Below are 23,246 nucleotides of genomic sequence, written 5' to 3'. Positions count from 1 at the left end.
GAACTATTTATAAGATTCATAATTTTAGCACGTTTAACACATGCAGTAGTAGTGAAGGATGCTTAATAACCAGCGAGCTTCATGAGCTTCTTCCAAGCGGGTCGGTTGGAAATGGTCTCCCACCATGCATTGACATGCTTCCTTTGGGACACCAAGTGCCCCATTCCGGCGTCCTCCACCAAGTATCGAATGCCCGGGAGATGGCTAAGGTCGGCCAAGGTGAACGAATCTCCGGCAAGATAGGCGGAGCCGGACAGACGTTGCTCGTAGACGTCAAATACTTTGTCCAGCTTTTGTTGGCAACTAAGTGCCAAGGCCGAGTCACCTTGCTTCCCCATTCGAGGCAGGATCACCAGCTGGAGGACCAAATTGTAGACTAACTCGTTGAAGTTGTGTGCTTCCACTTCAAGCCATTGATCCACCACTGCTCTTTCTTCCAATGAGTTCCCCAGCAGGTTCGGACCTCGCTTCTCATATTTGGCCGCATAGTACCTTATGATCGCCCTCGACTCTGCCAAAAACGAAAAATCAGTGTATGACATTCATTCTAGAATTTTCATATTCATGTATCGTTTTCGAACAAGTCTAACAATCTCACCAAAAAGTTTAAAATCGGCATCCTCTATAGCCGGGACTTGTCCAAACGGCTGAAAACAAAAACAATGTTAAACTCTAATAATAACCTAAAAGAAACCAAAATGTGGAATGAATGAGAAAAGAGAGTACTTGACGGAGGAGGAAATCGGGTTTCTTATGGTCACAGGCATCGAGATTGATGTGAACGATTTCGAAATCGACATCTTTCTCGAGAAGGCAGGTCAGTACCCTCTGGGGGCAAGCTGCCGTTACTGGACCATAAACTTTGACAACCATTGTTATCAGTATTGGTTTAATATTTGTGAAAGCAGTGACTTTGGATTCGTTATTTATACATAATAGAGGGGGGACTTGGGATGGGGGTTGTCACTTGTCACATGCAATGGGGGTTGAAACGTGCTACTGTTATATCCTCCGTATACAAGGTTGTTATTTATTTTGGATATGTAATTTCTTTATAACATCTTTATTTTAATTTTAATTTTGAATTTTTAATTTTAAACCCTGACCCTGAAAATATATAAGATTAATTTATACAATCTATGTATAAGATAGTTTTTTTCCGTATATATTATTAGTTTGATTGTCTAATACAAATTAAATACTACAAAATCTCATTAAAGGACGGCTCTTCCAAATTATTTTTTTCATTCACGATATTAAAATTCGAACACCTAATCTTATTTAAATAATTTAATACATCATCAAACTGAACTAACTTATTATCCATCTTCAATGATTTTCTTTTACTTTATAACTTAAAGGTTAAAACAGATTTATCTGCGGTTTTTTGAAGTTATTTTTGTTTAAAAAACATTGGAAACGTGAAAGAACAGAATGGTTTTCTTCCTTTCCACTGGAACATATGTGTTATTGTAAAACTGACGAGCACGGAAAGAAAAGAATAATGGGAATGGGGTTGGGGTTGGGGTTGGGATGGTCTAAATTTCCTCTCACCGGAATTCTTTACTTCATTTGATTTGATTAGGACCAGACCAGACCAGCTAGCATTCGAATCTTCTTTCTCTCCTCATCTTTCTATTGCATATATTTCATTATTCCAATCCCACCGCAGCACTTTATCAAAACCAATATATATTCATCATCTCCACTAACTAGAATTGCAAATCAAGCTAGTTTTGCTTTGCTTTAGTTTCCAGCATTTCCAAAAACATAAATGGCGTCTACATCGACCATGCAGCGCGGCGACTCCATAGCCGACAACATACCCAATGCCCTGAAGCAGAGCCACTATTACATGAAACGCTGCTTTGCTAAGTACATGGAGAAGGGAGGAAGGATCTTGAAGGTTCAAGAACTGAGGGATGAACTCGACAAAGTGATTGACGATAAGAGCGAGAGAGATCGGATCTTTGGAGGCTCCTTGGGCGCCATGTTTTCCTCGGCTCAGGTTAATAATACATGATACAATAACCATATTAACGTTCGTCTTTTGATTTCGTAGCTTTTGTGAAAGATAATTGAGTTTTGTTGTGGATTTTGCAGGAGGCGGTTGTTGTTCCGCCTTATGTCACCTTTGCTGTGAGACCAACTCCTGGATATTGGGAGTTCGTTAAGGTGAACGCCTTCGATATCTCTGACGTCAAACAAATCTCCTCCGCAGATTACTTGAAACTCAAAGAGACGATCGCCGACGAGAATTGGTACGTTAACCTGTTATTATATGCCATTGCACGCTTTGGTTTGTTCTATATATATATGACTGACTTGATGTTTGCTGCAGGTCGAAAGATGAAAATGCATTGGAGGTGGATTTCGGAGCGTTCGACTTCTCGATGCCGAAATTAACGATGGCTTCTTCAATCGGAAAGGGGCTCAATTTCGTGTCGAATTTCATTACTGCTAAGTTAAGTGGATCTGTGGACAATGCACAGCCTCTTGTTGATTACTTACTCTCACTGGAATATCAGGAGAGGTATATAATAATACATACATATATTCAGACTAGTGCATACATGTTGATGGTTGTTTTCTCAACTTTCTCCTTGCATTCTGAAATCTGCAGAAACATATGATAAATGAGACCCTTAACACAGCAACTAAGCTTCAGATGGCTCTTATAGTAGCCGAAGTTTCCCTCTCAGATCTTCCCAAGGATACTCCATACCAAAGTTTGGAGCTACGGTAAAAAGAAATGATCTGATAAATTAAATTTTCTTTTAAAGTGCTTGATGATTGCTTAGTATATATCTAAATTGTCTTTCAGGTTCAAGGAATGGGGCTTCGAGAGAGGCTGGGGCGATACGGTTGAAAGAGTGCAAGAGACGATACAATTGCTCTCGGAAGTGCTCCAAGCCCCTGACCCCCTGAATTTGGAGAAGTTCTTTAGCAAACTTCCCATAATGTTCAAGGTTGTAATATTCTCTCCCCATGGCTATTTCGGACAGTCGGACGTCCTCGGCTTGCCAGACACCGGTGGGCAGGTTGTTTACATTTTAGATCAAGTGAGGGCCATGGAGGAAGAATTGCTTCTCAGAATCAAATGCCAAGGCCTCAACATAAAGCCTCAAATTCTTGTGGTGAATATAATTTATTCTCATATAGCAATTTTCAAGTTAAATTCCCTTGAGATTGTATACCACAAGAACGGTGTTTGCTGAATGATAATATTCTAACATTAACAGGTCACACGGCTCATACCTGATGCCCGAGGCACCAAGTGCAACCAAGAGTTGGAACCAGTCATTGGCACCAAAAACAGTCACATCCTCCGAGTTCCGTTCAGGACTGAAGCTGGAATCCTGCGCCGATGGGTTTCACGCTTCGACATTTATCCTTATCTCGAGAGGTTTGCACAGGCATGTGTTCATCTCTACTCATCTACCTGGTTCCATTGATCAAATCTTTAATGGACATTTGTTCTTATTAATTGCTTGCTCGATATTTTCGGGTACCATTAGGATGCTACATCCAAGATCCAGGATGCAATGGAGGGAAAGCCAGACCTTGTTATCGGAAACTACACTGATGGGAACTTAGTAGCATCACTGGTTGCTGGCAAACTCGGAATAACCCAGGTGTCTATTTTACATACACAGACACATAGAAACACACACACACACACACACATATATATAAGTGTATGTATGAATCAGTTTATATAGCTGAACTTGCTTTCACTCCCAGTTTTAGTTACTTGTGAACGCGAATTTCTAACAAGTATTTCGATGTAGGCGACTATTGCGCATGCTTTAGAGAAGACCAAGTATGAAGACTCCGACATCAAGTGGAAGGAGCTTGATCCAAAGTACCATTTTTCATGCCAATTCATGGCTGATACAATTGCAATGAATGCCACAGATATCATTATAACAAGCACATACCAGGAGATTGCAGGGAGGTCAGAAATTCACCATACTCCCGTTCCTATGATATAGGTTTATTGAATGAAAATGTTGGAATATCTGCTGCTCCGGCTCTTCATTTTCTTGAAGAACTAGAGCGAACATTGCTAACTTAAATCTTATTCATTATCACAAAATTCAACTCTGTTGTCTGCAGCAAAGAGAGACCAGGACAGTATGAGAGCCATGCTGCATTTACACTCCCAGGGCTCTGTAGAGTTGTTTCAGGCATCAATGTTTACGACCCCAAGTTCAACATCGCTGCTCCTGGAGCTGATCAATCCGTATACTTCCCGTACACTGAGACTGAAAAACGATTCACATCGTTTCATCCCGCAATTGCAGAACTCCTGTACAGTAAAGTGGATAATGATGAACACATGTAAGTGCAGCTTTATCTAATCATTTTACTTCACAACACTTGTAATTCAATATCATCCAACAACTTATTCAATCTTTACTATATCTCGGAAAAACAGTGGTTATCTAGCTGACAGGAAGAAACCAATCATCTTCTCGATGGCAAGACTTGACACTGTGAAGAATTTGACTGGATTAGCCGAATGGTATGGGAAAAACAAGAGGCTAAGAAGTTTGGTCAACCTTGTAATAGTGGGGGCCTTCTTTGATCCCTCTAAATCAAAAGATAGAGAAGAAATGGCTGAAATAAGAAAGATGCATGCACTTATAGAAGTACCAACTCAAAGGCCAGTTCAGATGGATAGCGGCGCAGACCGACCGGAACAGAAACGGTGAACTTTACCGCTGCATTGCTGATACAAAGGGTGCATTTGTTCAGCCAGCTCTGTATGAAGCATTCGGTCTTACAGTCATTGAGGCAATGAACTGCGGTTTGCCAACCTTCGCAACCAATCAAGGAGGCCCGGCCGAAATCATTGTTGATGGAGTTTCCGGTTTCCACATTAATCCCACCGATGGAGATGAGTCAAGCAACAAAATCGCCGACTTCTTCGAGAAATGCCAGGCCGATCCTGCACATTGGAATCAGTTTTCAACAAATGGCTTGAAACGGATAATGAATGGTAATACCAAGTTAAACCATGGGCGCTCGTTTCTTGTGAATTATAAGGTTAAAGCACTGATTTGGTGTATTTTTTTGCTCGTAGCTACACCTGGAAAATTTATGCAAACAAGGTATTGAATATGGGATGCATGTATAACTTCTGGAAACAGCTGAACAAAGATCAGAAACAAGCTAAACAGAGATATATTCAAGCATTCTATAATCTCCTATTCATGAATCTGGTATATATATTTTTATCAATTGATCATCTTTCATCTCTTTGATTTTATATCAGGAAATTTATGCTTGTTTTTTAAACTTTAACAGGTAAAAGTGTACCTTTAGCAAGTGATGAAACTCAACAATCAAACTCAAAGCCAGCAGGCAAACCACAGTCTACAAAGGCATGTCAACTTCCACTCAAACCTTTTCTCTCTTTAAGTACTCTAGCTCGACAAACTTCGAAAAACTAACGAAACCCGAATCCGACCCGACCACCTTAGTCCGAGTAATATATGTTTGACCATTACCATAAGCATTTAAGCTAACAAATCTGTATATTCCATTTCTGCAGCACCACGAGGTCACAGTCACGACTTCAAAGGTAAAAATGATGAATTTTTTTTCTTTCTCTGATGAGATTATGAGAACTCACTCAAAGCATTTAACGATTGAACAGGTTGTTTGGAGCTTAACATTCCTATGTGCAGCAATGGTGGATGCTAATATGATTCATGCGGGAGATTACTTTATTTAATCATGTAATAAGTTGTTTGAAAATAAGATAAAGAAACTACTGGGAGGCCAGTGGATTATGAATTTGCATAGATTGCTACTAGTTCAGCTGCGTTGAGCTTGATCAAAGTGAAGAACATATTCTTATCATTGATTTGAATGGTGTATAAAATATAATAAATTTTTAATAAAATATTTTATTTGCACTTTGCAATGGCACCTTCACATCTGATTAAAATCATCGAAAGAATCCACACTGCTACTTAAATGTCTTGGGTAGTTTATTATGACATCTTAAATTAAGGTTAATTTACAATGAATTTTAATAAAATGTCATTATGTTCGATTTAAACAATTATACAATTAATAATAATTTCAGTTACAATATAAAAAATTATATTACGTTATTTTAACTTAAAATTTAACTTATATACTCTAAAATTTATATAATTGCTAATAATTTCAATTACTACAAAAAAAAATATTATTCAATTTATTTTAAAAGATCACTGTTGATAAAATTTTCCATTATAAATGACTTACATTTTTTCTAATTATATATTAACCGGTTATATTTTAAATATATATAATAAATTTAGTTTTAGTTTTATTTTTATTTTTTACTTTCCCATGTAGTGTCTGTTTCCCTTGTCTTCGTCTCTCATGCAATGCCACTCCCATCTTTTACTGAAGCAGCTCCTCTCCTCTCACTACACTTATCTCCGCCGTCACTTCCCATTACTCCTCCTCATCCTCTTCCACCCGACCCCCGCCGCAGTCCTCCTTGCTCCCTCTGGCATCCCGCATGTGCCACTTACTACTCAGCGTCGGATCCTCGCGAGTGATGCCTGTGGGTATGGGGACCTCGTCAAAGCTGGCTACGGGATTATGACGGTGGTTTTAAGCGAGGCTTTTTTTTAGCGTGGGCAGATCTACGGTGCGTGCTTCGAGCTTAGGTGCGTGGATGACCTGCGATGGTGCATACCTGGGACCTCGATCATTGTCACCGCCACAATTTCTGTGCTCCCAACTATGGGTTCACGGCGGTCAAAGCTGGCTACGGGATTATGAGGTGGTTTTAAGCGAGGCTTTTTTTTAGCGTGGGCAGATCTACGGTGCGTGCTTCGAGCTTAGGTGCGTGGATGACCTGCGATGGTGCATACCTGGGACCATCGATCATTGTCACCGCCACAATTTCTGTGCTCCCAACTATGGGTTCACGGCGGAGGGCAGAGGCGGTTGTAATCTCCGAACAAACACTTTGTGCTTCCCATCGAAGCTTTTGAAAGATAGCCATTTGGAAATCTGGTAACATGCCTGTTCAATACCGAAGGTAAACAAAACAAACTCTTCTCACGTTTCATTTAAACTATTGTTCCTTTTGATTCTAATTAACGACACTAAATCAGGAGCTAAAGCTGCAAATTGGGCAAAACCCAATCAGAGTACTGTCCGTATCAGAATAACGACCCTTATACGACGTGAAGGTGCAGGGAAGATTAAGGGTTTGGTTGCCGATGGGTCGAAGTTGGGGACAAAATTGGCACATAAATTTGATGTAAGGGATCAGTCTCTGTCGTCCGAGGTCACCAGTACTGACGGCCTTACATATTTACAATGTTGCTCCAAAGAATTGAAACTTTGGCCAAACTTTCTAGGGAAAGCAATTCGAGTCCTAAGATTAAAGCCTCAACTGCAATGCAATTTCTTAGTTCTTACTATATATGTACACTGTTCTATTCTTTCTTTTCTTCTTTAAATAGCAGTTTTTGTCAATGCTGTCATCCACGGCTTGAGGTTGTCATCATTTTGATTTGATTGACAGATGATTCTTTTTTATTTATTTTTTATAGATTATCATTAATTTTCAATATCAAATTTTATTCTCATTATTAATATATAATTTTTTCTTACCAAATAACAAAAGTTGTAATCTTATCTTGATCTTGTATTACTAATAGTGGTTGTTTGTTGTCGCTTGCCCTTTTCGAACATATGTTTTTGTTAAGATGTCAATAATAATCATTAATTTATTAGAATAATCTTACCTCGAAAAAACTACAATTTAGAAGTTATTCTCGTAATATTATAAAATGGCTGTCCCTTTTTCTCATATATATGGGGTAGGGGGAGGTAAGATAGTAGGCTACCCCCAACACCAGGTTGAGAGCAGCTTCCGTAAGAGACCTCCGAATTATGAAATGCCCTCCGTGGGACTCGATCCCACGAACTCATTAATTATTCTCGTAATATTATAATTATTATTAATGATGATAATCACTTGGATATCGCCGATTTTTTCACAAGGATTCAACCGTATTGGATAAGAATGTTGACTTTGGAGCAGTAGTCTTGTTATGCTATTAATTTTTTTATAATCTCAAAAAAATACAAATAATCAAATACAAATAACATTAATAATTATATTACAAAAAAAACGTACACACAATATAATATGATTGGTTGTATAGTAATTGAATATTAAACAAAGCTTCAAATGATTTCAACTTTTAAACGAACTTGCTCATGAATTAAACATAATTATATTCAGTTCATCTAATAAATGAACTTCAAAATCTTGTTTATATTCTTAATTTAGCTTGATAAACAAACATAAATAACTAAAAATCAAACTATTCATGACTATTTCATCAATCGCTCTGTACATTTATAACCTTAAAGACTTCTGGCTTAGCAGGTTGAACTTACGATAATAGGTTAGTAAAATGCGTTGGAATACTACATCCGGCATACAAATTCATTTCAAATCCTCATTTTATGAATGCCCATACCTACCATCTCCGGACACAAATCTAATAATTACCAGAGATTTTACATCTCAGAAATTTTCCAAAAATAAGAAGCATTGCAACTGCAGCTCCTTTTTCTATTTTGGATGTTTCAGTGAATCAGAATTACATCATAAGACATGCAAGCATTTTATTACAGCACAAATGAATGCTAGCTTTCCATACGCAATACATGTCCGCGGAACTAAAACATAATGGCTTTCAAGTTGTATCCGAAAAACGTGCAGTCTACATGTAATAGGTTCTCATTCTGTTATGAGAGTCAGTTTGCAGAAGTTAGTTAGTTAAGCTTCTGTTATGAAACAGTTAGGCTTCTGCTATAGTTGGTTATGCGTGTACTTAGAGCTATAAATAAGCTCACCTGTACAGCAGAGTATGATGAATTTCAAAGGTTTCACTTGCCTTGTCCAAGGGATGGCAGCTTCGCCAAGTTGATATCAACAATGCGTTCTTGAATGGGGTGCTGACTGAATAAGTTTACATGAAGCAACCCTGGGTATGAACAAGGAAATGAAGGACTGGTATGCAAGCTTAATAAAGCCATCTATGGCTTGAAACAAGCGCCTCGAGCCTGGTTTGACAGTCTTCGAGGATATCTGATTTCAGTAGGATTTATTTTGGCACGATCAGATTCGTCGTTGTTTGTTCGAAAGACTGATGATGACATAGTATATATATTAGTTTATGTTGATGACATAATTTAACAGGGAATGATGCGAATGAGGTTCAAAGAGTGATCAATGATTTAACAAACAGTTTGCACTAAAAGACCTTGGTTCTCTTAGTTTTTTTTTTGGCATTGAGGTGTGCCATGATGCTGATGGTTTAGTTTTGAGTCAAAAGAAATACATTCGTGAACTGTTAGAGAGGTTTGGCTTTGCTGATGCGAAAGAACTCCCCACTCCCATGGTTTCTACAAGCAGCGATTCACTTCTTCATCCAGACTATCATTAACCGGCTTTGCAGATGCCATGTGGGCTTCCGACGTTGATGATAGGCGATCCACTTCCGAGTTCTGTATCTATTTTGGTGGGAATCTTGTTGCATGGAGTTCTCGTAAGCAGCAAGTCGTTGCGCGTTCTACTGCTGAGGCTGAGTATAGGAGCGTTGCCTCTGCGGCTGCGGATTTGGTATGGATTATGGCCTTGCTTAAGGAGTTGCATGTTGTCGTGCATGGTCGAGCAACCCTGTGGTGTGACAATAGGAGTGTTGTGGCTGTCTGTGCTAATCCTGTCCTTCATTCGAAGTTCAAACATGTCGAGCTCGATTTATTCTTTGTGCGTGAAATGGTGGCTGCTGGAAAAACTGCAAGTGCATGAAGTTCCAGCATATGAACAGGTTGCTGATGTGTTAACAAAGCCACTCTCCGCACCTATGTTTGTAAAGCATCCTCAAAAACTCTTGGTCACTCGATTGCTTAGAAAGTTAGAAAGCATTATTCTGCTGTATAGAAGTCCGAAAGCATTGGAAAAGAAGACGGGTGAATGTAATAGGTTCTCATTCTGTTATGAGAGTCAGTTTGCAGATGTTAGTTAGTTAAACTTCTGTTATGAAACAGTTAGGCTTCTGCTATAGTGGTTATGCGGTACTTAGAGCTATAAATAAGCTCACCTGTAACAGCAGATGTATGATGAATTTCAAAGGTTTCAGAGAGCTATTCTCTCTTAGTTTGTTTCTTTTCTCTTGTGTTGCAGTTCTGTTACTCTTGACTACATGCATGAACATTCCTTCTAAAATTGTCATACAAATAACAAAATCCAACTTAGGAAACCATGAACCCATCTACTAGATCATTCTTATCCACCGCCATCCACTTTTCGAATTCTAATAGCTTCATATTATTATTTATTACCTTACCTCTAATCATATCCTTTAGTCATACTCTTAAACCTTCATCTTATGTAATGTCAATTTACTCCATCCTTCTAACAGATCATCCCTCGATCTGTGTCTTATGATGCCAAACCACTTTGTGATGGATATCCTCATTCTAACTATCTCCTTAAGTCTTACCGTACATCCATCTTAACATTCGTATCTAGGCCATACCCGTATTTTGAATGTGTCGTTCTTGTTACACCAACATCCTGTACCATATAGCAAAGCAGATCCCTCGTAACTGTCATATAGCTCTTTCGCTTAAAACTCATGGGTAGATTTCAATTATACAAAACTCTAAACATAATTCTACATCACTTGTACCGCTTCACCTACTGTAATCATGTCTTTATCGCTAATCCTTCTTTAAATAAATGCACAAACACCATACACGTGAATGTCGATCTACTCAATTGTACTATATATTGCAAAATGAAGGGGGGAAAAGAACATAAAAGATGTATCCAAGATTGTACAACCATCAAGTCTGGTCAAAACAAAATTAGATGTGAATCATACAAAGTGTAATAATCAATCTATAGTATATAAACAAATGAATATTTGGTTTTCAAACATATTAAAGAAGATGAATTTAGCCATACAAAAAGCTTACTTGTGTGTTAATCCAAAGCAGGGGAGAAAACCTGAGAAAAATCAAAGATTGTAGATGACCAGATGGGCAATCGAATCAAACAACTATCTCTCAATGTTGCTGTAAAAGCATAGCTATAACTATAATCAAAGCCGCTGATGAGATTCAATAAGCAATGTATTTAGCATTATCTGAACGGTAGCTTCATAGATAGCTCCATCATAATGCATACCATCAGATGTACAATGCGGCCCACAATTCCAAGTCAATGACTGGGAATCCAACAAAAGCAGAGGGCCACCGGTTTGGCGTAATAGCTTACTATCACCGAGTGCTCGATCGTAAGCATGCCACATTGCATCGCTCATCTTCTCCCTCTCTCTGTATTCAACATCCCATTGATCAGCATCGGCATGCCAAGCCAAAACAAATGGGAGGATGACTTGATGGGGACTGAACCAACTACCGGTTCATTCATGGCTAACTCAGTCGACAATGGCAACAAAGAAACTACTTGGTTTTCAACGTCCGTAAGGCAAACTCATAATCTGATGCATTGTTGAAATGAAGCATGTCCCAAAGACCAGCCCCCATGACCATAACATCAGGGCAACTTTTGGGTCTTGTAGTCCATCATCAAATTGGTCAGATTCACAACGTAAGGCGCCCAAACGAAATCCATTTTCATACCGATTTCGTCAACTAAAATGCTGTAATCACTATGCCTCTTGAACAAATCGGCTCTAACCGAATCCATGCGTCGGGATTCGGACCCCAAAACCAGAGTTAACAAAGAGAGGGCCAACAATCGAGCTTGTGAATCACCGGCGACGATCACCCAGGATCCGTTAACAAATCGGAAGCATCGGGTCTAGACAATTTCTGAAAGTCGCAAACTTTGAGCTTGTGGGAATCGGACCAGTCCCAGCGCTTGTCGTACAAATCGAGATCGTGGGTGGCGTTGCTGTGAAGACGGGAAGAAGCGTTTTTGGGGTTGATTGCCAAGAAATGTCGTTGACCAAATTGATGCAAGAAGTGCGTTGATCGAAGACGACGACGGAAGAAACGGAGTTGACGAAATCAGGGAGCGAAGGGAAATAGGGAATCAAGTGGACGCAAATGGCGAGAGAAATGAAAAGTGCGCCGCTGAAAAAGAGCATCTTGTTTCGGCTCAAGTGCCAACCGGCCATTCCCATCGGGACTAAAACCACCACGCACGCCGCCGCTGCTCCCAACTGCACTGCCCCTAACATCATCAGCACTATCAACTTTTCATCCTTTTCCCGTTTGCTTTCTTCTATCACAGATCTGGGAATTTCCCCAAACTACAGTAACATTTTCTGTGAATTTTTTGTTATTTACCTTTCCCCTTCATCATTACCCTGGCATCGAAGACAACAACCGAAGGAATTGTACAACCGCAGCTTGGGATTATTATTTATATTGTTTTTATAATTATAGTATTATTATTATATCACATCGATTTGTTGTTTTATTTCTTTATCTTGTTGGATAATGTTCTCCCACCATTTAAAAAATCAAAGTAATTCGTTAGATATAATATTATGATTTTCCATTTAATGTAATTATATCTTTATTTTAATTAATTTTATGCATGAATTTTAATTTTATTTTAATTGTAATAAATAAATCAATAATTATGTAATCTATTAATACAGTAACTTTAATTCTTAATCTCAGAAACAAATGATCAAATCTTGATAATATAAAATATTAAATTTTATCTCAAAATTATTTTTTAAACGGAGATATTTTAATAAATTTTATTAATTTAAAACATTGAAATTAGTTTTCAAAGATTTTATTATCTTTTAAAATATTTTATCATTTATCTCTTACCACTTGAGAATAACTATTTGGTTTAAATAATAAAATTGTTCTTCTAAAATAATATACAGTAAAATTATATGATAAATTAATCTTAAAATGTTTTGAATAAATCATATAACATTAACTTTGTACAAGTTATTAATTGAGTTAGATTTTAACTAATTTATATCAACTTAATTAAAAATTTTATATGTAACGTTGATATATATTTTTTAAAATAAAATAGATAACAGGAAAATATGCTAAACAAAATATTTAGATATAAAAAGTGTGGTGATGAGAAAATATATTAAAACAAAATATTTAAATAGAGGGATGATTAAACTTGAGTCTCAAAGTTCTAATTATATATTCATTATCGCTTTAAAGCTAAGTTTTCGTTTGATTTTAAATAACAAAGTTGTTTTCAAAGGATAATATATATATATGGGACGTTTAGTTAGGGGCTGTTTGTTTGCCTCTTAATGGAATCATTCAGCGTGAATGCTGAACCGTTCAGCATTCAGCGTGTTTGTTTCGCACATCTGAATGATTCAGTGCTGACTGATTCAGCAAAACAATGTTGAATGATTTAGCACAGAAGTACATTCTGAATGATTCAGAGCCATTATCAAACATCATGTCACATTCAGAGTTAATTTATACAGAGCATCTGAATCATTCAACGTTTAATCATTCTGAAGTAAACAAATAGCCCCTTAGCCTACATTATAGGTATTTAGTAAGAGTAAGGGTTAATATAAGATGTAATCTTATAATTATATATTTTCATATATACATAAGATTACAGACCTAATCTTAAATTTTTAGTTCTTATTACTCAAACATATTTTTATAGTTTCTAAATTATTTTTTAAAAATAATAAGACATAAATTGGATTAAAATCATTTGAGGATTAAAATATTCGTTTAAAAATTGATGAAAAGTGTGTTTGGTTTGATTGATTTCATTAGATTAAAAGATAGTTCGATTTGAGATTAAATTGAAAATCGGAAAGTAGTATTTTGAAGTTTTAAGGACCAAATTATAAAGGGAGTAAAAGTTAAAGATTAGTACGTCAATTTGACCAAAACGCCATGATAATAAAAGTACATGTGTCAAAGGTGTATTAAATTGAAATTAATGTTATGAATAATAGAAGAATATTATTGTTAATAGAAATTTCTTTTATTAAGCATTATGCATTAAAACAAAGCTTCCTTCCTTTTTGTCTTCAAAACCGATTGGTGATAAATAATTCCAATTCTCATTTCATTTTCTTCCAGTGTCGGAAGCCATTGATGAATACTTTAAGAATGAAGAAAAAAAAATCCAAAATATCTAAAATTCTCTTCAAGTGTTTATGATCCCAAACCTAATTTCTTAATCCTCAAGTATCAAGCTATCATTTAATAACATTATTCTTTGATTCAAGACTTGATAAACTTGATAAGAATCATTCAAATCCTATATAAGATTAGAGTTCATGCATTGCATGCATGTTCTAAGCTTTGAAATCGAGTCGGTAGTTATATGAAATTAGCAACAGTATGACGTTCATTCTGAATCAGTTCCCAGCACAATACGCGAATACAAGACTGCAAAATGTAGATATATGTTATTGTTTTCAGAGCTAACATCGTGAAGATGACAGCATGGTAGTAAAAAGTTATTCCTAAACTGTGTATCCCAATAACAAAAAGGGAATGGTTGACAGGTGTAATGATTGAAGCGAGAAATACAAGTTTTCGTTGGCATCAAGTAAGGTTTATAATGATTCATATTTACAACGCTGCAAAAGCACCCCAAAGCTCGCATACATGAGTTTCCGGTCTGCATTTTCGTAATCATTGTATAATCTTTTGATAAACTAACTATCAAACTGGTTCCGATAAAGCAAGAGAGGGAAGACCATCCCATTTCCTACTCACACTGATAGAACGGTAGATGTGTCGAACAAATAGCAGAGATGCACGAAAGCCAATGGCTCCAAGCATCAGGAAGAAGCCATAGCAAATGCAAGCCATGTACCCAAAGAAGAATGAGGTTTGCATGAAGCCTGACATGTCTGACCGTGCTATGTAGTAATACAAACAGTAAGCATATATGAACAACCCGGTAGACCCACCACAAAGGAAGGATCTGATAGACCAAAGAAAACATCAGTCAAGATAAGCTGATTACCCGACACAAGACGCACTTGAGATGGTATCTGAATGCCGGTTAGTCATAAAATAACTCACATAAACAATTCCACAAATGATCCAAGATGGACAGAAAATTGGGTCAGGCTTCTCACGCAAAATGAGACTGCGATTCAGAATTCTAGAGGAGAGAAGAACTAATAACAACATATAATATCGAAAATCCATCTATATAACAAGAAGCTATGCAAGGTCAAAGATAGCCATGCCACACAAGCAACAACAAACACACAGACACAGAAAAACAGAAGAATAATATGAGAAATGTCGAAAATTCTTCAGGCAGCAATGTGTCTATATGTCAAGATATGGTTTTTTTGTGAGAACTTAAGAATGCATGTGTTTCTTTATGCGTATCAAAAAGCTAAAAACAACATACCTCGACCACCACTCATGGTCTTCAGCAGCAAGTTGAAAATAAGTCAAAGCCACAGTGATAAAAGCAGTGACAATCAAGAGAATGATGAAGACAATAAACAGGATGCTGTATATGGTGTAGATCCTATGTCCCCACACACTGGCAAATATGTAGTAAAGTTCAATATAGATGGCACTGAATGGCAAGAACCCTGCCATTGCCATCTGTGGAAGAGTTCTTCGGTACCAAGGTAATCGTGGGATCTCTCTAGGATATTTTGTTGTGCGGCAAGGGGCTTGGAACTCTTCCTTCCTATTCTTCCCAACAATACCTCCTATTACTAACAAAGGTGATGTGACCAGAGCCCATATGAGAAGAATCACCACAATGGTTCCAAACGGCAATGCTGCTGTAGCTTTATAAGCAATTGCGACGGTATTTAGAAAACAAAATGTGACAAAAAGAGGCCCGCAAAACAAGCTTCCAGTTAGTAATAAGTTTCTCACCTGTCATGAAGAAGGGTACGAACAGTCATCAGAAATGACCAAAAAGAATTTCAAATTTTTGCAAGACATTTCACATAGAGGAAACAGTAAGAGAGATCAGTATTACACACCCAATTTGTTCCTTCTAGCTGACCATAGAAAGAAGATGCAGTGTAGCCAGCAAATCCAGATGTAAGGGCATAAATGACTACCAGAGCAGTGAAAAGAGCTCCCCGGTTATATGGATAAAAGACCCCAACTAGAGCAAGGATAAAAATAAAAATTGTACTGGAAAAGGAAGCAAATGAATAACAGTCAACAGATTGCTCGGAAACAAAAAGACAATTAGCTTCGATGGATGATACTCACAGAGTAAAGAGCTGGGTGCCGCAACCAAGAGCAGCCGCAAACAAAGACTTGTGCTTGGGGAACCTGAACACATCACCATGAATATACTTCCACCCAGACTCCTCCTGGTCATCCGCAGATTCGTCGTCATGTGCATACCTATTAAGGAATACATGAATTTAAAAACAAAATCAAGTATACTTAAGAATTAGATATGGATTATCATGCATCAAATACAGATGGGAAATAGTACTTGACGAAATCGTTCTTAAGGACTCGCATAAGAATGGTGGCCAGGAAACCAGTCAATAACAAAACGGTGACACATGAATTGATGATGGAGAACCAGTGGATTTCCAGATGGTGTGGCAAGGAAGAAGACAGTGAGTACTTGTCCATTCTCTTCTCGAAAGGAGTGTCGGTTCCTTCCACTTAACGGTGTACATGAAATCTACATCAATCGGTTCATCTTCCGTTAGGTCCACAAGGGCGTTGGGATCAGATCGAACGGTAACCTCAATGACGCGATCCTTGTTGTAATGGATCTCGAAAAACAGATGTTTAAAGAGATGATATCTATACTCGGATGGATCGGTCTTGCCTTCCTTATCAACTTTCCCTAAGAAACCCAAATGGGAAGGTCGTCGTAGTACATTTGGAAGTAATAGTCTTTTAAGACGGCGGCTCGGAACTTGGCGACTTCTTTCTTAGTAAGCTTCCTTTTGCAGGCAATCTCAGTCACTTTCTCGGTCAAAAACTCGAGTTTGTAAGGGGCACTCACTAGGCGATCGCCATTCAAGACTTCACCCAAAGCTTCCTTCTTCTCCTTCACGGGTGCTGAAAGTGCAGAACAAATCCTTAAATTACTCAATTTAGAACTAAAAAAAAACAGATTTAAAACTGAAAAATAGAAATAGACGCGAAATGAGATCAGACCTGAGGAACAGAACGGGAAATCGAAGTAACGGTAGGTCTCACTGTGAATCAAAGCAAAAACAAAGAAAAGTCAGATTGAAAGGTAAAAATAGAGAGTTGAGTTGAGATAGAAAAGCAACAGGGGAATACCTGGGATTGTGGTATGGGCCTACTTTATTAGCATAGAGAGGAACATCATCTCCAGCTTTATAACGATGATCGGAAGAACTGGATCTGACCTGCGGTACGCCGCAAAGGGTGGCGACAGCCATGGCTACCAAACAGGCCGTTTTCTCTCCATTTTCCTCACCAGTGGAAAAAGGAGTAAGAGGGAAACGAAAATATATAGAGAGAAAGAAAAGGAAGGTTTATTCAGTAGCTGCTAGCTAGTGTCTATGGTAAAGGTAGAAGTGTAAAGAGTGAGAAGCACTCCACAAATCGGCACCTTCCGAGACTAACCGAACCAACGAAACTGACCTCCCAACCGGTAGTTGTTCGGAATTTAGACACATTTCTTCTACCTCCTGGGAATTAATTAAATAAAATAATTAAATACTATTCAATGATTGAATAAGAAGACATATATTTATAATACAAACCCTTTATTGCTAAATATTTTTACAAAATATATTTTTATATAGGTGTTTATAGTAATTAGAAAAATAAATAAATTATGATTTCAAGGATGTACTAAATTGTTTAAGAATCATAATTTAACCACGTTTGATGTACTCAGATTCGACTGATAATTTTCCATTGTAAGCTCCGTAACATAACTTTTTGAATTTGTTGATATTTTCAATTTCGTAGAACATAAAATGAAATAACCGATTGAATTAGTATCATGAATCAATTCAATTTTCATTTTTATAAGATTTAAATGAAATAACTAAAGCCACTATTTGAGAATCAGGATCGATAAGTCACATAAAAATTTATTACCACTCCATCGATAATTATTAACGATTTTATAAATATGTTTTACATAACATATTTTTTTAATCCTTTATAAAATCTAATATAATAAAGCACTGATCACGTGAAACTCTATCTAGTTCCTGGCTAAAAGCTAACCATCCATCCATTTAATTCTAGAGGATGAGAAATACACACTATTCACCCGTAAAAGGAATGAGCTCCGAACACCGACTATATAACATGCTTCTCATCTATGATTAATCAACATGTCCATGCTGAATGAGTGTGGAGTGGGTCTTACGTTCACCAAAGTGTTTCAGTCTGAATCTTTGTTCAGCTCCTGGTAGCGATGAACATGGGGAGAAGAATAAGATGAAAGAGCAGAGCCAGTCATGGTGAACGAGAGCTTTGCCAGGTCCATGCTTTTCTTAGTACCCAACCATAGAGCCCAGAAGAATCCAACCCACCCTGATTCATATTGAAACATCAAATGAAAAGCAATAGTAGAGCACATTCACTTTAAGTCGTCTAATAAAAAGCCTGCCATGATTTTCGTTATGAAGAATTTCAGAACCAGACAGTTTGAGATAGCAATCACGGGGATACAAAACTCCGTAATTATAAGTAATGACGGAAGTAGTATAAAAATTGTTAACCGTGCCACAAAAAAGACATCACTTTAAGCAATAGCCACAGAAAACATTGTAGGTACATTCCATGGCAAAACTACTTTAATGTGCACTATATCAACTTTGGCATTGAAATATGCTATCCCATTCATTCCAATTTTGAGGGCACAAAACACCAGAGTAGCATGAAATCGAAATGCCAGAAGAAGAAAAATACAGCAACAAATGTGTATCAGGGCATCCAAACTAGCACACAAAAACTTGATCACTCGCACTGCTTAGCGAACTTGGCCAGTAAAATGAATATTGGTCACAGCATGAGAGAGAGAGAGAGAGAGAGAGAGAGACCAACTAATGAACATACTTGTGATGATGGAAGGTGCAGAGTAAAAAATCTAATTCAAATCCCCATTTATAGGCTGTGGTAAATTTTGTTTTCCAATTTTGCACATACTAGTTTCCCATCATAATTTTTTTTCTACTAATTTTTTGCCTCTGCGACACTGAAGGACACCCCACACATACACTTCAAGGAGAATAATGGCAATGATTTACCCCAACATATTGTATGCATACTTGTTGAAACTTCATTTCGGTTATCATCTAAAATAAGCCACGGCAACTACATAGGACTGAAATTCATTTAGGGACATAGGTTCTGGCAAAAATGTATAAAGATAAAGGGGTTCTACGACCCTATAAAAAGATATAAACGAAAAGACTCCATCTTGTAGTTCGTAAGCCAAGCAGTATATCTTAACATTATAAGAATGAAACAAAGTAAAAACTAAAAAATAGATGCTGAGAAAGATATACCTGTAGCTACAAGAGCAGCTATAATTGTTGAAATTGTTGCAGTAGAAATAACAAAAGCAGCAACTGACAAGGCCCCAATGTAAATAACTGTTACACAGGCAAAGAAAATAGCCAAGAAGCCTCCTGCAGCAGCCAGAGCGATGAGGAAAGAGATGATGATAGCATTGACAGTCGCAGCTAGAAAGAAAAGCATAAAAACAAGCAACCCTGTCAAGGTAAGAAATGAAATGGTCCCAACCTGCAAAAGTATTGGTAAAAGAACAGTTAGAGGATTCCAACGAATGTAAATTAAGGACACTATCAGACAAGAGGCAAGAGAAGCGATCCAGGATATGCAATCAAAGTAAATGTCACTTATTTATCATAACTAGATATCAATTTAAGCTACAAGAAAGCAGAGCAGCTTAGTGTAGAAGAGACGCACAAAGAAGTTAGAAGGGCATACATAGAAAATTTATGAAGTCCAGAAGACACAAAAGCAATTTGAAACTCATCTCAATATGTAATGTAGCCCTGCTATAAAAAATGATGCAAAAACATAATGATTTTAAGCTTTCCAAGTCAATTAGTAAAACCCAACCAAAGGAAAGGCTTATTAGGGCAAGATACTTGGCATGGAAGTATGTGTTACTTTATCCAATTCATTAAGAAAAAAATTTGCATTTAAGGAGCATTAAGTTTTAGTGTAAGCATCCATAAGTTTGATGTAAAAAGGAAGAACCAGTAACAAAATTTCATCCCATGAATTTTCAAGCACTAACAGAGATTTGACATACCAATGCTTTATACATCATCGATTTTAAGAGCCAAGGTCCATTTTGCCATTCTGTTTTAACCATTATCCCACATTAAACAGTTCAGTGGACTGGCCTTTGCAACTGTAACCCTTAGTCCTTAGTGGATAACATCTCCAGAACACGTTTACTCAAAAGCAATGACAAAACAAATAAGCACTGATTTATAGGATCTTCTATTTTAACTATGCGATTCCAGAACTACTCTGACACTTGTGCTATTCATTTTAGATTTTTTTATTATATAACTTGATTTTGCTTATTGAAGAGAAATATGAATATATGTGTGTGTCAATCGTTAGAAACAATATAGCTTTATCTCTTCAAGCCTCATGCATAAGAACTGACGACGCACACAAAGAAATCAGTGTCTAGCACTGAAAAATGTTTTTCACAAAAATCCAAAGTGGTCCCTTGTGTTACAAATATGTCAATTAAACTATCTATTTCTCCCCCCAAATATTAAAATCATCCAGAACCCTGAAAAATCGTAATCATTAGAGCTTAATTGGGCTGTTCTTGCTTAGTTAAAAGTTGCTCTAAAACAAAATCACGCTAATAAAAAAGGAACAAAAAAATAAAAAATGTGACGCATCTCTAAGACCATCAAAAAGTTAAAAGCTGCTTAGACGGGTTTCAGCAATATTTGTTCTCCCTTTACTTTTGTTATAGAATCTAATATAACAGATAAAAATAATAAAATGAGAAATGAAAGAGTGATGATCAAGAATGCATTGTTTAAAAAAAATAGCAATTCTGAGGCATAAGAAGGGCATCAAGAAATTGTTTAACAAAGCAATTTGAAAGAGAAAAAGAAAACCCCTCACAGAAATGACGAGAAGAGCACGAAGGGGGCTGCCACGACGGGTCCACTGCAGAACAGAACGGCTAGTGTTTCTGGAGGCTTCGCCAAGGCGAGGCACGTTCTCCGAAACAGATATCTTGATCCGCTGCAGCAGCGGTTCCGATGCCGATGCTTCGGGGTAGATGATCGACGAAACCAAACGGTGGAGGGCTTCGTGTAGCGTTTCCTCTCCGCGGGTGCAGTTATTTTCGCCTACGGTCGCACCTTTCGTTTGCTCCGCCATAGTAGATGTGCAATTTCTGGCTGTAAGTTGAAGAATGATGAAGATCAAAGAAATGGAAGATCGAAGTTGAGAACATCAACGACACGTAGAATAATAAAAATAATATTTTCTGGTTTGTTTGTTGAGATTTTTTCTTTCATAATTTAATTTGTTATAATGGTTGCATTAAAATTTATCACGTGTCATGATGCAAATGGTTCAATTATAGATATTTCTTCTACTATTAAAAATTATAAAATAACAAAATAGAAATTTGATTATATATCGTTATTTTATTGAGTTATGTAACTATTAAAAATTATAAAATGATTAATCGATTATTTATATGTTTTAAATTCTTTCCTTTTTCGTTAAAAATTTACGGTCGTCTAAGACAGATGTTTGTATATTGATCGGGATATGATAAAATATGATCTCACTACCGTTTGAGATGTATTTTATGAATCGACTCTCTATTTACATTATGTTATCTAAACGATGCTGAAAACATTACGTTGTAGAGTCAGTTTTTAAAAGTAACGATGATACCACTATATATTATTAAAATATTATTTTATTATATCTCAATGAACAAGTTAACGTCCAACTCAAAAGGTCATTAATTTTTAAACGAAAAATGAAGAGTTTATAATATATAAATAATCGGGTGATCATTTTGTAATTTTTAATAATTGAAAACTTAATAAAATAATATCTTATAATCAAATCACTAATTTTAACTTTTAATAATTGAAAAACTTAACATCAGTAGACTATGTACTTTAATAAGTGATTTATTTTTTATTAAGAGGGGCTGAATTCATTTCAATAAGACCTTACATGATGATAAAGGAATTATAAATATCTCTATGCCATCCCACTTAAGGCATTGAATTTGCAGCATCCCTTGAGGAGTGGAATCATTATGTTGAACGGTGTAACCAACATACAATCTGCTCCATGATATGCCAAGCTGGAATCATTAGGTGATTTATTTAGTTTTATATATTATATATTATATATTTTTCATCTTACATTTAAAGCTAAACGAGACTGGTAGTAATCTAATTATTAGTATGTTTTTTATGTTGGTCATCAAATTAAATTCATTTACAATTTCATCACTCTAATCCCTCCTAGACAGCAAAGCTATGGACTTGATAAGAGCCAGAGGACTCCTCACAGCAAACCTCGCACAGACAAGATCAATCGCAGCCACATTATTCGATTCCAATTGAATCAGCCATATTAGTAATACTAATACCCCCTCCGGCATCTTTCCTGATTTGTTAGCAACCGACCCGTCAAAGCCAACCAAAGGAAATGAAGAATTCTATGAGGAACTAGAAATTTCCAAGCAGCTCTCCGAACATCATTCGGCTGCTTTATCTCATCTCGCGTCAACCATAATGCGCCCAAAGTTTATATTCATAAGAAAATCCCAATGGTACATTTCAGCAGGAAGGATCGAGAAGGGTTGAGCAATCATCCTTTAATTTTTTTTGTTTTTTATTTTTATTAATAATATTTTCATCTCAAAATATAAAATTTAACGTCCGTCCTTACATTTCAGCTTCTAGTTAAGAAATACACTCGCTTAAATGAAACTTATATTCGTAAGGTTATATGCTTTAAAGGAAGGGTTCAAGAGCTACTATAGACATGTCTTTTCACTTATTAACTGTTATTTGAAAAGGACATCTAAAAGTGAAACATTATCTGTTATAGCTAGAGATGAGAATAATCGGAATTCATGTAGCACATAGAGGTGGAGAACCAAATCTTAGGCCTGGTTTTTGAAAAACATTAAAAATAGGAAGCAAGACGAGTTGTAAATTTTGTGGAAATATTAGAAACAACACTATAACATATCTTTTGAA

At 36.7% G+C, this 23,246-nt stretch overlaps 3 protein-coding genes and 2 pseudogenes across 3 annotated transcripts; 1 reads left to right on the top strand and 4 right to left on the bottom strand.

Moving 5' to 3' along the window:
• Positions 1-43: 43 nt before the first annotated feature.
• Positions 44-880, bottom strand: LOC120113929 (glutathione S-transferase F12-like). Its single transcript, XM_039134985.1, has 3 exons — positions 727-880; positions 599-647; positions 44-511 (listed from the first exon to the last, which is right to left on the bottom strand). The coding sequence occupies exons 1-3, from the start codon at positions 871-873 to the stop codon at positions 63-65; spliced, it is 645 nt and encodes a 214-aa protein (XP_038990916.1). The 5' UTR covers positions 874-880; the 3' UTR covers positions 44-62.
• An 852-nt stretch (positions 881-1,732) lies between these two features.
• On the top strand, positions 1,733-5,856 carry LOC120113930 (sucrose synthase 5-like). Its single transcript, XM_039134986.1, is given in 16 exon segments — positions 1,733-2,008; positions 2,104-2,261; positions 2,342-2,535; positions 2,628-2,742; positions 2,825-3,137; positions 3,243-3,416; positions 3,519-3,635; positions 3,792-3,958; positions 4,120-4,344; positions 4,442-4,651; positions 4,653-4,996; positions 4,999-5,005; positions 5,090-5,231; positions 5,316-5,390; positions 5,561-5,590; positions 5,666-5,856. Coding segments are annotated over 16 exon segments (2,583 nt in total). The 5' UTR covers positions 1,733-1,774; the 3' UTR covers positions 5,744-5,856.
• A 5,063-nt stretch (positions 5,857-10,919) lies between these two features.
• LOC120113927 lies at positions 10,920-12,414 on the bottom strand (annotated as a pseudogene).
• Positions 12,415-14,582: 2,168 nt separating this feature from the next.
• LOC120113718 lies at positions 14,583-17,654 on the bottom strand (annotated as a pseudogene).
• Positions 17,655-18,206: 552 nt separating this feature from the next.
• LOC120113926 lies at positions 18,207-21,442 on the bottom strand. Its single transcript, XM_039134984.1, has 3 exons — positions 21,127-21,442; positions 19,506-19,743; positions 18,207-18,528 (listed from the first exon to the last, which is right to left on the bottom strand). Exons 1-3 carry the CDS (start codon positions 21,385-21,387, stop codon positions 18,377-18,379), a joined length of 651 nt encoding a protein of 216 aa, XP_038990915.1. The 5' UTR covers positions 21,388-21,442; the 3' UTR covers positions 18,207-18,376.
• Positions 21,443-23,246: the final 1,804 nt, after the last annotated feature.

This window comes from Hibiscus syriacus, unplaced genomic scaffold (assembly GCF_006381635.1).
Source record: "Hibiscus syriacus cultivar Baekdansim isolate YM2019G1 unplaced genomic scaffold, ASM638163v2 tig00110213_pilon, whole genome shotgun sequence".
In the NCBI taxonomy this organism is placed as follows: Eukaryota; Viridiplantae; Streptophyta; class Magnoliopsida; order Malvales; family Malvaceae; genus Hibiscus; species Hibiscus syriacus.
This window is presented reverse-complemented; position numbering and strand designations above follow the sequence as displayed.

Excerpts from the sequence above, each read along its gene's own strand:
- LOC120113929 (XM_039134985.1), bottom strand. The coding sequence starts at position 873 with ATGGTTGTCAAAGTTTATGGTCCAGTAACGGCAGCTTGCCCCCAGAGG. Across the intron at positions 648-726 it reads CCGATTTCCTCCTCCGTCAA|CCGTTTGGACAAGTCCCGGC; the intron begins GTACTCTCTTTT and ends TTTTGTTTTCAG. Across the intron at positions 512-598 it reads TGCCGATTTTAAACTTTTTG|AGTCGAGGGCGATCATAAGG; the intron begins GTGAGATTGTTA and ends CGTTTTTGGCAG.
- LOC120113926 (XM_039134984.1), bottom strand. The coding sequence starts at position 21,387 with ATGGCGGAGCAAACGAAAGGTGCGACCGTAGGCGAAAATAACTGCACC. Across the intron at positions 19,744-21,126 it reads GTGCTCTTCTCGTCATTTCT|GTTGGGACCATTTCATTTCT; the intron begins GTGAGGGGTTTT and ends ATACTTTTGCAG. Across the intron at positions 18,529-19,505 it reads AGCTGCTCTTGTAGCTACAG|GGTGGGTTGGATTCTTCTGG; the intron begins GTATATCTTTCT and ends AATATGAATCAG.